The sequence below is a fragment of the Athene noctua genome, chromosome 15 (assembly GCF_965140245.1).
Source record: "Athene noctua chromosome 15, bAthNoc1.hap1.1, whole genome shotgun sequence".
Classification (NCBI taxonomy): Eukaryota; Metazoa; Chordata; class Aves; order Strigiformes; family Strigidae; genus Athene; species Athene noctua.
The window spans coordinates 3,232,775-3,247,967 of NC_134051.1; the positions used below are offsets into that span (position 1 = coordinate 3,232,775).

Consider the following 15,193-nt stretch of genomic DNA (forward strand, 5'->3'; position numbering starts at 1 on the left):
TGAAGGGAGCCACAGCCAGGGTGCTTGGTGGAGGACTGCATCTTAAAGGTTTTTTCCAACCTAAGTGATTCTGATTCTGCCACTGTCCCCCACTGCAGTTTGGAGCAGAACTGCTGTGAGGGACCAGGGAGAGGAGGTTTGGAGCCCATGCTGCATTTTCATACACCTAGTCACCACTGGGAAAAACAAGAACTTGGAGTTTTAAGTGCAGACAGCAAGACTGAGTTACTCCAAGAGGTGGCTGCTTTGAACCACATGCTCCTGGTGCAGGTTCTGGCTGGCAGGGAGCTCAGGGCCTTTCACCCTCAGAGGACAGACCATCAGCCACCTTCACCTTGGGCTTCACGCACCCAAGACTGGTTCACAGCCCTCAGCTGCAAGGGCCGTACCTGGCGAGGCACATCCTCAGCAGCCTGGACTCTGCTTCACATGCAACTTGCAACTCAAGCTGCTCACTGTAGGATGTAAAGCCCAAACATCAAACTGGTCCCAGTTCAGGCAGCCTGGATGCAAGGCTCTGTCTGTACACAGGTTATCCAAACAGCATACACTATCTCCAAACAGCAAACATGCACATTGCAGGATTTCACAAAACTAGAGGAACCACGGAGCAAGTGCTCCTACACTCTTAACTCACCCTTGATACCTCCCAGCTGCCCACATACAGCCACCTCACTCAAGTTCAAACCCACAAGTGTTTATGGGAGAACCCCTCCTCCAGGCTTGTTCCCACCATGCTGCCCTTATAACACCAGAGAATTAATGACCAGACTGATTTAATGCTTGATAAGCTGCCCCCTCAGCTACCTGACTACAGACCTCAGGGATTGCATGATCAGAGATTCACAAACCCCACAAAACCTGGTCCTGTCTGACTGGGGGACTGGGATTTTAACCTTACGCTCAGACAACACTATCAGGTCATTCTGGGCAGCAGCTGGCCTTCAGCTCTGGACTCCTATGATGCAGCACCATGGATGTTAGGAGATTCCTGCCTGCAGGCAGCTCTTGGTCAGTTCAGACAACATTCTGCTGGATGGAACAAACAGATCACCACACTGGGTAACAGAAAAAACACCAAGGAACATGGGTGGTAAACACAGTGAGGGGATAGTGGAGAAAGAAGTCAACAGTGGTCAGCACCGGTTCAGTACAGCACCTTTCCAGAGCTGCTGGGCCCACTGGGAGCCTGGACAGGCCACTCCTGCACCCAGGGCACAGGACAGGCAACGCAGGCCCCTGATGCCAGTCCTCTTGCCTCATCATGGAGAAAGGCTGCAGATCGCTGCCTGCACTGCAAAACACGTTTCCATCCAGCAGAAGGGCTTGGTGACAGGCCTACAAGGGAACTAAAAGAAGTTACAAGTTATTTAAAACAACAAAGTAAGCACTTTATTTCCATTAAGCATGTTGTTTTAGTATCACAATGGAATGATGAGAAAACGTTTAAAAAAACCAAAAAAGTCTCTAACCCCCACAAACAGCAGGGAGGTTTTCAAGGCAATTTAAAAACAAAGGGAGTGACAGAAGTGCCAAAACAGTCCCAACATCACGAGACTCCTCCTCCTCCTCGAGCTGGGCAGGGGCAGGAAGGTGGAATGACACGAAGGTACGAATGTCTGAAGTAGTCTTTGGCGCTTCTGCCTCATGTTTGATATGCACATGATCTCTCAAGACAACTCCACAGAAATGTCCAGACGCAACAAAGTGCTACGTTAGTAGAACAAAATCCCAGCGAGAGGACTTTCCGTACAGTTGAGATGCCCTGTGGCTGGGCGTTAAGACACATCCTGCAGACAGTGCTGACTCCAGCTGGGGGCCTTTGGGTTGGGAGAGAAAAAAGGAAGCGTGGCGCGTGAATCCAAGAAGATGTGCCCATGTGCAAGACACCGCGTCCTGCAGTACTGACAAAACCAGGGAGGAGAGAAGGTGGTGGCAAAATGAAACACGGATCCGTTCCCTACAGTGATCAAAACACGAGTCCAGTGCAGTAACTATAGTTTCACAGTTCCAGGGGGCAAACTGTCATTGCAGAGTCTGTAGTAACGCAGGTCATTCACCAGTCTGTGCACATTCTGGGTAAACGATGGCAGATCCTGGAAAAGATCAAACAACACATTGTACTGCAAACAGAATGGTACCTATAAGCACTGTCTTACAGCCGAGAACAGAAAGGAACAGAGAGGGCCAAACACCCACGTGTATTTTCATACATGGGAACAACAGACTCCTTCCTCCAGTCTGAGACCAGGAAACCCGAGTTTCTGCAGCCCACGTGCAGGGAGCAGACAGCTCCAGAGCTGCTCTGTGCAGAGCTGACTACAGATCTGGGCTCTGTTTGTGGCACCAGCTTCTCGGCGTGCAGTCAGGCACTACACAAACGGTCACGACAAGGCCATCTGCAGCATCAACTGCCAACAGCATTCCTGCCAAAGCTCCTGGGTGCCACAGACCCCACAGTGACGGCTAATTTTCCTGAAGAGCAACTGCCTTCTAGAGCCTAGTGACTCTCTCAAGGCTCCTTGGCCTCAAATCCCCATCGTCTCCCATGGGAGAGGAAGCACTCAATGGGCAAGCAAGCTGCAGCACTGCCATGATGTTCCACAGGGAGGTTACAGACCCTCCATTTGCTTTCAAATAGGAGGGGTTTGAAAGAATTGTGGGCCACTGCAGATACTCTGCTGTTGTCTTCACTGTAATACTCAAACATCTGGCCAGCAGCTGGAGCCAGATTTTGGCAAGGATCTGAGTGTCCCACTCTAGAAAATGTCAGTCTACCCCTATGAAAATTTCTTCCAGGAAACATATTCCCTAACTCCCACAGCATTCAGCAGTTTGAGAGATGAGATGGCAGTTCTGCTACCTACAGTGAAAAATCCTTGGCTTGGCATTGCTGAGTATGGAAGCGTGTGGAACAAAGGGCACTGCCTCAAAACACTGCCCTGAGCAGCTCACTGCTGCCTGCCAGTGTTCCAGGAGAAAAACCCTGCGCATCCTAGGAATACTGGCACCCTGCTGCAGCGGTTCCCCTTCTTACCCTGTCCATTTTGAAATTCCTTCCCAGTACGTTTTTCTGGTTCGAGTCCACACCATCACAGCTGGCCAGGAACTCGGGCAGAAAGGCTGAGTAGAAGCCATCAAAGTCCACCGAGGCCATATTGTAGGTTGCAATGCCGATCTCCTCCTGCAACAGGTCATGCGACTTGTGGACAAGCACCTGAAGTAGCACATTTACAAACTGGAACAGCATGGTTGTCCGGAAAATCTTCTGCACAGTGAGAGAAAAGCAGACTGTTAGGAGTCTTCACACCACAGAGGGACCACAGCAGCCAGAACATTGCTTCAGAAGGACAAATTGATCAAGGTCAGACCAGGCATGGCTGAACAGGGCCACTTCAACACCAGCAGCTTCTGAGCTATCAGCAGGGTCTGCAAACTCTTGTGAACACAGAGATAATTTTCCAATCCAAGATCACAAATGGCTACAGTAAACTAGATTAATATCAGCTTTAAAATTAACAGTGAATTTGGCCACACTTATCCTCATGTGTCTGACCCGAATTTAAGCATTTAAGCAAATGGCATCGAGTCCCATTCAAACTTGAGCCAGTTTTAGCCCTGCACAGTGTTCCTGAAAGCCATGGAACCTGGCTAGCTGCCTGAAAGTCTGAAACAGGCAGCTGTTAACATGATGGGCTGTCCTTCACTTGCAACCACAGATGTGAACCTGAAAGCTCTGCTTTCACAGGCCAAAAGGGCAAGACCATGGATTCTAACTTTAATTCTTCAAGACAGCAGCTAACAGGTCTAAATTAGGAGGGGCTGGAGGATGGGTCCTACATGGCAGCGATGGAGACAGCCACCTGGCAGTGACCCGACTGTAAATACTAGATACTCTACTGCTGACTCAGATGGGAACGCTGGAGGAACTCGGTCAGTGTCCCACTGATGATCCCAATTTCTACTTCTGTGTGTGCTCTTTGCTTTCCCTCATTGTCACAGGAGGGAACAGAACAGACTCAGGATCCGTCCCATGCGCAATGCAGCAGTATCAGGGAGGTGGTAACACCACTCTGACCAGCATTAAACACATCAGGATCACAGCAGTCAACCAAAGGCTGTAGCATAAAAGCCCCCAAATCTTGACCTCTGGTTTGTGAGTAGTTTAAAACAAGTCTCAGAACAGCACCTGCCTATGACACTGATCAACTAGTACCCACCTTGTGGTACAGCTTCTGCTTGGTGTTTAGCGTCTCCAGGTAGAAGAGATTCTGCTTGAACAGGTGAATGTCAGGTTGCAGGAAGGACTGGCCAAATGCCTACAAACAAAGCAGAATTGAAGGAAGGGGACCAGTATTACAATGAATATCAGACCTCCCAGGCAGAACACAATTTTCACCCTGACACCAGAACAAACTTCTGGGAGCCTTTGCTGCTTCTCAGTGCAGCAAACTAACAAGACAGACAACTGTCTAAGTTAACTGTGCCAGACCAACAGGAATGAAGAAATTTTAGTGGCAACATGGTCATATTCTTGCAGAACAGTTGCTAAATTGGGTCTGTTGGGAACAGGTGGGCCAAGTTTGCATTGAAGAGGAACACAGATGCTGAGCACAGCTCCCTTGGCAGGCAGTTTGCTTGTGAAGGGTTTGGCTGTTTCTCAGAGACATTACCTAAGGTAGCATGGCAAACGTGAACAAAACCAGAACACATGCACAGGTTTTGTTCTTAATCCAAGTAAGAAGACCAAGGCAACTGGCAGATGCATTTAATAGAATCACAGAATCATGTAGGTTGGAAAAGACCTTGAAGATCCTCCAGTGCAACCATTAACCTCACACTGACCGTTCCCAACTCCACCAGATCCCTCAGCACTGGGTCAACCGACTCTTCAACCCCTCCAGGGATGGGGACTCCCCCCTGCCCTGGGCAGCCCATTCCAACGCCCAACAGCCCCTTCTGCACAGAAATCCTTCCTCAGAGCCAGCCTGACCCTGCCCTGGGCAGCTTGAGGCCATTCCCTCGGGGCCTATCGCTTATCATTTGATTCAAGAGACTCATCCCCCCTCTCTGCACCCTCCTGGCAGGGAGTTGCAGAGGCCCAGGAGGTCTCCCCTCAGCCTCCTCTTCTCCAGACTAAACCCCCCCAGTTCCCCCAGCCGCTCCCCAGCAGACCTGTGCTCCAGACCCTGCACCAGCTCCGTTGCCCTTCTCTGGCCACGCTCGAGTCATTCAATGGCCTTTTTGGGGTGAGGGGCCCAAAACTGAACCCACTCATCAAGGGGCGGCCTCCCAAGTGCTGAGTCCAGGGGTAAGATCCCTTCCCTGTCCCTGCTGGCGACAGTATTGCTGATGCAAGCCAGGATGCCATTGGCCTTCTTGGCCACCTGGGCACACTGCTGGCTCATCAACATGTTACTGCACTAAGAAAGTAAAGATGGGAGCTGGGAGGTTGACCTGGGCATTACAAAAGCAGTAAAGAGCCTAAGGAACAGAATTTACTGGACCCTGATGAACTAGCCTGGTAGACCTGCACAGACTCTGTGATAAAACATCTTTCACACCCTGAACGCCTCTGAAACACTGCACATATGACGTAGGCAGATGAAATAAGTTCTGTGCATAGACAGGCAGAAGTTTACCAGTTGCTGCTTCAAGGCATCACAAATGAAGAGTTTATTCCCCCATACCAGCCATTTATTGTTAAACTGACAAAAACGGCCCAAGTCACTTCAAGACTGAGCCAGCTCTGGACTCAGATCTCTGGTGGAAACCAGTACACAAACTTTTTAGCATCCTCAACACAAAACACTGGCCGTGTGGAGAACGTTTACAGAACTTTAAAGTGTTGTATCAAAACAACATAGTAAAACAAATAGTACAGTATTGTCAACCAACCTGAAGTTAATACCAAGATTACCACATAAATACCTTCTGAAACAAGGCACTCGAGTGAGTTTAGGAATGTCACACTGCTACAGGTGAAAAAGATGCTCAGTCAGCCCTGCATGGGGACCATCTCGGGCCTCATTCACATCAAAAGATGCTCAGATAAGGACAGGCCAGAGGGAAACACCAATACAGTTTATGTCAGTGCAAGAGCTCCCTCTTCACTCGTGTGTCAGAAAGGACCCAGTCTCCAGAAGCCCTCCACGATGGGGCAGCTCTGCAAAAAGTCCTCCCACCTGAGTACCAGCACATGGCCCCCTGCTCCAGCGTTCAGTGCCCTCAGGGGAGCAAGCCCTGCTCTGAGGCTGCAGGGCATGGTGCAAACAGGCTTCCATTTATACTGACACGGGCTGGAGGTGAAGGGCCCCATGCCAGGTACTCTGACAGCAGATTAGTAGGCCGATTTTTTTTTTTTTTTTTTCTGATTTTACTTTAAGTTGCACTACCTGTTTTGGGCACAGTTCTTACATCTACGAACCGCACAGGAACTGATTTGGCCAGCTCTGACGTAAGCAACATGCGGAATACAGTCTGTTATTCTGCAAAATTTTAATTCCCCAACCTGAAAAGATTAGTGCTGCCCCTGCCTCCTCTATTCTCCAGGCTAAAGGCTATAGGATATTACCCCACTGACCCTTCTCTACCAGATCCAACGGTACAGCATAGAACAAGCCCATATATACCAAAAGATATCTTGATCTCAGGAAAACTTTCCTGTACCAATAGTTTGCCCTAGTGCTAACCACAAGACTTGTAACAGAGAAATAAATGGGTCAGCGTCAGTAATATATTTTTAGGTCCAGATGCAAGATGAGGATGGAAAGGAATTAACATTCCTAAGTGCTTGCTTCCCCACGCAGTGAGGCACCGTGCCTTGTGAGCACATCAGCGAGACCACTCTGCAAGTACTTTGATTTATAGAGGTTCTGGAAGGCAAGACCTCACTCAAGATACAGTCTAGCCCCATCACCCCCATGTTTAGTGCACTGCCACAAGTAGCACATGCTCCATTGCTGAAAGGATTCTGGCCAACTGCAGGAATAGCCGAGTTACCTGCATAATGGCACTGAACTGTGCTTCATTCTCCATCTGCTCTTCTGCTACTCCTCTTTGGACACTAGCCAACACACTAGATTTGAAGAAGTACCGCCAATTATGGTGGAGGACCCGGAAAAGCAGCTCGAACAACTCTGCTTTCACATCAGGAGATGAGCGCTAGGAGGAGAAGAGAACAAACAACTCAGTGTCCTGTGCTGGAACCACACGCATCCCCTGGATCCCACTGCTAGCAGCACCCTCTCAGGTGGCTACCCAGGGCAGTGCTTTGCAGCCAAGGTACCAGAGCATCAAAGCATTTCCTCCTAAGGCAGGCACCAAACTCAGCAGCTCTTGGATCATGCTAAGAACACATCACTGAGTTTTGAGTTTTACCTCCTGCTTTGAGTAATTTTAGCCTCTCTTGACAATTCCTGACACAATCCTCCACCCACACTGCTTCCAGTTCCCACTGACTAGTCACCCAGTTTTCAGTGCACAGGGACTGACATTTACAGCTCTTGGAAAGCTAAAAGCTTCATTGCTCCCACACCCCCAGCAACATCTTCCCTTCGAGTCTCCCCCTTCCTCCACCTCGTGTGAGAACAGCCCTACCTCTGCAATGATGGGGTAGACCTGCTCCATGCACAGTGAGATGACACTGGGTAGAAAAGGCTTGAACACTTGGCCTGGCTCTTGTACCACCACTTGCAGTATTTTCAGAAACTTCTCCACCACCCGACAGCCAGTGCTGCCCTCATGGAGGATGCTCTCTGCCAACTGCTCCCTACAACAAAAACAGTCATTGCACAGGAACCTTCTAGAGACCTGCATGTTCACCTAATTTACAGGTAAGAAGGCAGCACCTCTAAACTTAGTCAATTAATACAAGTCAAGTACATCAAGCCACAGAAGGGAGCTAGGCTTTGACTGAGGATTGATAGACCTCCCCTCCCCAACAAAAGCTTGAGTGATAGTTGGGGCACCCTCAGATCATGGGTGTGAGTGAACAGGCAATGCATGAGTCCAGTTCATATCACACACTTCCAAAAAGTCCATGGGAGAGCTGAAATTGCATGATGGCATGTATGATCAACGTGCATGGGCTGAGTCACTTCTGACCTGGAAGCATGTTCCTCAGATTTATTCCTGGGGCATGACAAAAGTTTGTACACAAAGGGGTTAGAAACACGGCACTCTTTAGGAACAGGGACTCACTGTGTAAGCAGCTTACTAAAATAAATCATCCCAAGGGATAAGAAAGAGGTGACCAACACGGGACAATACCTGGTGAACATGTTTAGGAAGGTCTGTATGATCTGCTCAGTGAAAGGCACTCCCATCTGCACCCTCAGTCCTTGAAACAGGGTGAGGAAGAAGCTCAGCATCTCATCTGTCACATCTAAGATAGGAAGAGGAAAGAAAAAAGAACATGTTAACGTAACATACAGTGCATCAATAAGTCTTTTATGTGAGATTTGCTTCTCCTGTACAGGGAACCCCATTTACTCTTGGACATTTAGCAGCAGGGTTGCCATTAGAAACTGAAACCAACAGCCAGTGCTACAGGGCTTAGAGATTGTTCATCCACTTCTGAGAACCGCCAGGGATGACAAGTACAGGCAGCACCAAGCAGCTCAGACCAAACACAATACTACCAGTAAGGCCCTTAGTCTGGTCTGCCTACAGAAAGTGCTTGGAGAAAGCTCTGGCAATGGTCACTTCTTGTACAGGGTTAACAGGAAATACAAGGAAATCCAAAACAACTACACAGCTTGGGACAGCTTGGAGACAGAATCCAGCATTTTTTTTTTTTTCAGGAACTGAAAAGACCCTTCTAACTTCAGAACTCATTTTCAGCACGTGGTTATGCAGTTAGCTGATCAGCACCACAGCTAATTCTTCATCAGTCCCAACACACTTTATTGAATAACCACAGTAAGCTGAAGCTGCTCAACTCCTCCTTCATATAGCCTTTTATAGCCAATAAGTAGCAATTGCATGAGGCTGCTAGCCTGTTCTGACAGCAGTTCATGGAGTCACAGCATCAGCTTGCCGTCTTGGATCCTCTCTGCATTTCAATTTTGTTTTGCTCCCCCACGCCTGCTTCACTGAGAAAATCCCACTCAGCTCCAAAAAGTTTTCCTGGAATGCCTTACTCTTCGTGACAGAAGCTGCTGCAGTCCTGGGCATTCAAGCTACCCTGATGTGACACAAAATGTGGGTCGCTGGCCAGGCAGCAGTCCTGGTTACAACTCAGGAGCCTTTCCTTTACAGGGGAAAAAAAAATATAATCAACCCACTTCATTTGACCTGATCTGATGAGATCTACTCCTCTTTGTCTTCAAGCTTCTGGAGAATGGCAAACATAGCCAGACAGTGTATTTAAAAGTGCTTTTTTTTTGTGCTCAGGATCAGCTCCACTTTGTTTCTCTGCTGAACACAGCACAGGGCATCTCCATCTTCTGCAAGTATGACAGATCTTCGTGCCTGTATCCTAGGTGGCAGAGATCTCCCTTCCCTGTTGTGATTCATCCCAGCCCACCCAGAAGAACAGACTCACATTGCACATAGGCACATCAAGCCCACACACTTCACAAGAACCACCACGATTCTAAGCTGATGGACTTTGGACATTACCAGTAGGTCATAAAGCTACTCACAGCATTAAAACCTGTCCTATGGTTATACCTGACTGATGAATGAAAGCTGGGAAGAGGGCTAGCGAGACCTGCACGGATTCTTGCAGCGACTGATAACAGATCTGTCGAGACTTGGTGGATTCTCCAGAGATACTTTCTACAATATCTTCTAAAACGCTGAGTGTCTGATGGATGATCACTTTGGCTGCAAAATAAGAGAGGTGATACTTCCTCCATGTGGCAAAACTACTCAGACGAAAGAAACAGAAGTTCACACACACAGTAAGTAAAACAACCTACAAGGCAGCACATACACCAAACTCAAGCTGGAATCAAAAATGTTTTTAAGTAAATGTTCACATTTGAAATAGGTTCCATTAGGTCACTGTAGCTACTTGCTTTCTTAAGTTATACAGGTTTACTGCCCTGCAGATACACCCACCGCTCAACTACTCAGGTGCAGAGGCTGAGGGGAGCGTAAGCAGTGTTATTCACAATGTGCTATTGCTAAAGAAACACTAGCCAAGAAAAAAGCAGCACATTATGACAGCAAAACACACTGCAGGTTTCTATTTCTGAAAGTAACAAAATGATACACAATCACTGTATAAGCTAACCCAAATGCTGGGAGAACTTAACTGTCTCAGTTCAACCCATGTGAGCAGTCTGCTGATACTCTTCTTGTGAGGAGAAAAGCACTGTCTCCCATGTGCCCTCCCTGCACACAGCTGACCAGCATGCCAGGCTTGTCAGAAGCTGTGACACTGCATACTTCTAAATAGTTTTTAAAGTAATTCTCAAAAAAACCCCACCAAACCCAAGCAAAAAAGCCAAAACACCACACCCAAAAGTAGTCCTAAAACATGCCCAGAAGCTTCCAAAAGGTCCCTGGATCTCATCAGTTCAGGGCTCTCCTACTCCATATAGAAACCCTCTACAATACTCCCAGGTCCAGAAGAAATTCTTATTTTCCCCTTTAATTTTTTATAACCATAATCTCCATTAACAATGCCTCCAGTCAATGTTTCTAATACTACAGGATCCCAGCATTAGGCTCTTAAGTATTCCTAATGCAATCACTGCTATTCAAAGTTTTATCACAAACTTGATCCCACCTTCCCTGCACAACTGAGGAAGACAATACTTTGATGGAAGAGTTTACAGGCCACCTGGGATGAGAGTGCCCTTTACACACCCACAGAAGAGTCTCTAAAAAAGAAAGAAAATACAAATTGCTCCTTTCCCATCCTCCCCATATGCTAAATACAGTTTCTCAGCCAAAATAATTATTGGGAAAATCAGCTTAATGACATCTATCAGCAGTTTGTACTGCAGCTGTCAGAAGACAAACACACCAAGAAACTTGGTACTTACTGTCCTCCAGCTGCACTTTCCTCTGTGGCAAGATGGCGTTGGATTTTAATTGGCGGTATTCTCTCGTGAGGGCAGAGACTAGGCTGGCGTGGTTGGTGGAGCGAACCGCCCACTGCTGTTCGCTCTCTGGAAGATTTGGCCAGGGCAGCAACAACACATTCGACAGCGCTCTGCACACCAGCACCTGGGCCTAGAAGAAACAGGACATCAGGCAGAGAGACAAGGTTTTACCATGTTTGCAATTCAGTTTTTGCTAGAGCAAAACCCTGGAGCGAAGTGACATTTTACAGCTGTTCAAGACATCAGCAGTGCTCACTGTTTGAGGAAAGAGTTCGATAGCAGGTGAGTCCACATGAAAACTAGCAGCTCTGCAAGGTAAGAGAGAGGCAAAGCTCCATGACTGAGGGGCTGGAACCAGCTCCTGGGTCTGTCAGCCCTTCCCTGCAACAGTAAATCTCTGTTCTTCATATTCATAAACCAAAAATAACAGCACTTTCATTACTGCTTGTCTGGTTTACACACTAAGCTCTATGCTTGCACAGCACTTTATGCCTCCATGCCAGCATACAATACAACCATATCCCAGCCTCCACTGTGTCTTTTCAGTGCTTCTGTAATATAAATACTAACTTGGAGTGAGGTGTGTGAAATGCTAATGTAGGTTTCCCAGAAAACTCTTCCTGTGTGTCAGAATCAATGTGCCTGTACTGTAAAGATGATGCAGAAACTGGGACTGGGTCAGCAAGTGAGAAAGGAAAAAAGATCTAAGAGGTGTAATTGTGTTTTTTCCTTATGCTGTTGCTTGAAATAGATCATTACTGACAAGCTATATCACTGCGATTCCTGGATATCCACAGTACAGAGATAACTGCCACTCCTGTGGCTTTTGTTGATGTTGTACCTCGCTGCAGTAAAATCCGAGGCACAGCTTCCCAAGGACACCTAATCTACATTCTTCAAGTCTTAGAAATCACCTTATCAGGAAGCCGCTGAGCGGAAGTGTCTGTGATCCTGTTGAACACCTTCTGTACTGCTGGGATGCTGATCAAGAACACTGGTCGCACTGTGGTGGCTAAAGAGACTAGCAGGTGGCATGCAGACAGCAGCAGCTTCTCCTGCACCTGAAAGAGAGGGCGGTCAGGCTGCCCAGTAACACCACCACACAGAACCACAGCACACAACACTGGTGTCATGTGGCACAGTGAGCTGCCATTACCAGGTTTTTACAAGTAAGACAGTTTGCAGTATTTATTTGCCAATCAGAGCACAGGTCAGTTCCCTTAATACTGTGGAAGAGACTTCCCTGCTTGCAAGCCATAAAATCATTAGACTGAGTTTATACGTCTCTAAGTTGCTTATTCTTGTATTAGCCTGGCCTAGTGCTATTTAGAGTCGCTCTTAGTCCCACCCTACAGGAGACATTTGCTGTGGCTCTGGAAGACAGACATCCAGCTCTCAGACTGACTGACACCAGGAGCCACAGCGTGGTCCAGAGCAGAGCATTAACCACCTGCCCACAACAGCTCTGCCACTCGAGGCTCTCCCGCCTCCGACGGAAGCCCAGCACTGCCAGAGGTACCTTGGAGCTGATGAGGGGTGTGATGGCCTCCAGAGCGGTGGAGACCAGAGAGATGAACTGCTCCGGGTTCTGCCGATGAACTTCGCTGTAGAACTGGGCAAGCCAGTGTGCGTAGGCTTGCAGCGCTGCCAGGGACTGAGCGTGGCTGTGGGGGAGAGCGCAAGGTCAGATACATACACGGGATAAAAGGTACATAGGCATGACAGCTGCACAAGGACGAGTCCTGAGCACGGTGGGTAGTTTTGACAACATAGCGGGAAAGAATATTGGTATTCTTAGACAAAGATGGCAGCTTTTTCTTTAAAAATTGTTTACTACTATTTTTCTGTCCTGGAACCTGTACATTCAAGGCTGTGCTGTAACTGGACTCACCCACTGCTCAACAGTATTAAGCCAAAGGTATAAATCGATACGGTCAAATTATAATCAGCTGGTAGATTGACTATAACCATACTTAATAATTACATTTTTGGCACAGTGCCATACTAAGATTTTTTGAGTCAGGACATTTCTTTTGTATCATAGAGAGGTGTCCTCCAAATATTTGACAACATACTTTTGTTAGGCTAGTGTTAGAAGAGGGATCATAGGTTTCTTCAGGGACATTGGACAGAAAAGGATGAAAATCCTCACTAATAGATAATGAAAAAAGCCTCCCAAATTATTTTAAATCAGAAGAGGCAAGAGACCACTAAAATAATATAGTCTGCACAAAATGCAGCACTAGTAACTTGGGATTATTAGGAGAAATCCAAGGAACTATACAATGAAATCTAGTGAGGGTTTTCAATGAGCTGCTATACATCCAATTGCAAACTTGAACAAGCCCTTGACATGTATAAAAGGACAACCTTGAAATTCTGCTCACAAAATGCCATTTGGCAGGAAACAGGTTTGTACTACACAGCCCTAGGAACGGAAGGTCTCTAAAAGGCTGTCAGAGTGGTGTTTTGTTACTAGCAGCATCAAAATTTCACACTTAATGTCAACTTCTGGATCGAAGGCATTCATTTGTTTCAGAAATAGCTTGCATAGCTGGAGGGCGTATGTTTGTCCTAGAAGCCAACTGCTTGAAACCATGTACTAGGAAAAACAACTTTTACCTGAGCCATAGATCTGTCTTTAGTAGCAAAAAAAAAAAAAAAAAAATCTATAAACTACAACTGCATACCAACAGTGGATTAATTTCTTAAAATGCCACTATTGTAACACTTACTTAATCATTTAATTACACTCCAAAAGACCTAAGCTTTTACAGCCATTAATACAGGCAGAATAAGAGTTAGCTTTTAGAGCCAATCTAATGGGCATTTTTACTTCTCATCACATGTATTTTTCTTTAACTAACCCGAGCCCATTAATTTGAGGAAACAGTGGTCCAAAATGCTGGCAGCAGCCTTAAACTTCAACAGTTAAAAGAAGGCGCCCTCTTGGTTAGCTAGCAATCCGTGCAGAGATGGGCCAAACATTCGCCAAGCAAGTGGCTAGAGCACCAGACGTAGAGGAGATCTAACAACTCCTCCACCCCACGTAGGTACCGAATCTGGATACAATCCTTTGCAGTGTGTCTGTCTCATACTCACACATCGATCAGGTCAGGTTTCAGTACAGATGGTACTGCAGTTTCGATGTTGTACAGTTTAATCTGGGATCCATATAGCGTTACCTTTACCAACCTGCAAGTGAACACATCTATGGTAATGCAAAGGGACTGTAATATGGATACACACATGCAAATTCGCTCGAACATCTTATCTGAATGCAGCTCTGTGCAAGTCTGTGTCAATATTCAGCTAATATATAGACAAGATTAATTTACTTGAATATAATTTAGTGCCTATTTCACTGTGCGTGAGAAGATGGAACAAGTACGATGTTCCTGCATGGAAATGAGAAACATAACCAAGGCAGCTGTGTAAAATCCTGATTTTCTGTAATTTTCAACTGTGCTAATTAAGCTTCTTGGAGAGGAAGAATTGAATGATGTCTGTCTTTCAGTTTTCACAGGTCTTTTCATTTAGGAAAAGAGATTTTGGTGATTTAGCTTTGAGAGACACAGCTCTGAAGTAATCAAACTCTACACCTCATTTCACTGCATCACAGATGCTCGAAAACAAGTGCCTCAATCTTTTCAAGTGAATGATTTTATTTAATCTCTCCTATTAGTTATTTCTTTGGTTAAGAATTTGCAAAGTTATCGGGGAAACTTAGCACTGATGAATGTGACAAGATTCTGGCCACTGAGTTCTTCATATCACAATTTAATCTTAACAAGGGGAAACAGAAAGAAACCTTGGTTTTCACACTCCCTGCAGCGGTGACAGTTGCATGTTGCACTGGTGAAGGGACAAGGAAACTCCCCCTCCCATACCTACCTCTCCACCACTGTAAGAGCATCATTGAACCTGGCAGCAAACACATCCCCAATGAAGTATTCTGCTAAACGACCAACGGCCTGCAGCAAGGAGCTCAGGTCCCTCAAGGAGCAGTGCAAACGGCGGCAATCATTCTCTGCAGTGATGTTCAGCCTGTGACCTGAAATGACATCATGGGTCATTAGAAATGAAGTCAAAAGACCTGAGTGTAAAATCACCACTTGTGCTAGCAGCCACTG

At 46.7% G+C, this 15,193-nt stretch overlaps 1 protein-coding gene across 2 annotated transcripts in view; it reads right to left on the minus strand.

Annotated features, from left to right (window-relative positions):
- Positions 1-1,379: 1,379 nt before the first annotated feature.
- XPO6 (exportin 6) overlaps positions 1,380-15,193 on the minus strand; it is a 56,171-nt gene continuing 42,357 nt past the window's right edge. For both annotated transcript variants that reach the window (XM_074919467.1, XM_074919466.1), the window contains exons 13-24: positions 14,955-15,114; positions 14,163-14,255; positions 12,580-12,724; positions 11,975-12,121; positions 11,001-11,190; positions 9,676-9,831; positions 8,272-8,386; positions 7,600-7,771; positions 7,003-7,164; positions 4,221-4,319; positions 3,038-3,268; positions 1,380-2,096 (exon numbers count right to left, since the gene is read on the minus strand). In XM_074919467.1, the coding sequence (XP_074775568.1) occupies positions 1,995-2,096; positions 3,038-3,268; positions 4,221-4,319; positions 7,003-7,164; positions 7,600-7,771; positions 8,272-8,386; positions 9,676-9,831; positions 11,001-11,190; positions 11,975-12,121; positions 12,580-12,724; positions 14,163-14,255; positions 14,955-15,114 (1,772 nt within the window). In that variant the 3' untranslated portion in view covers positions 1,380-1,994. The remainder of the gene's footprint in view (positions 2,097-3,037; positions 3,269-4,220; positions 4,320-7,002; positions 7,165-7,599; positions 7,772-8,271; positions 8,387-9,675; positions 9,832-11,000; positions 11,191-11,974; positions 12,122-12,579; positions 12,725-14,162; positions 14,256-14,954; positions 15,115-15,193) is intronic.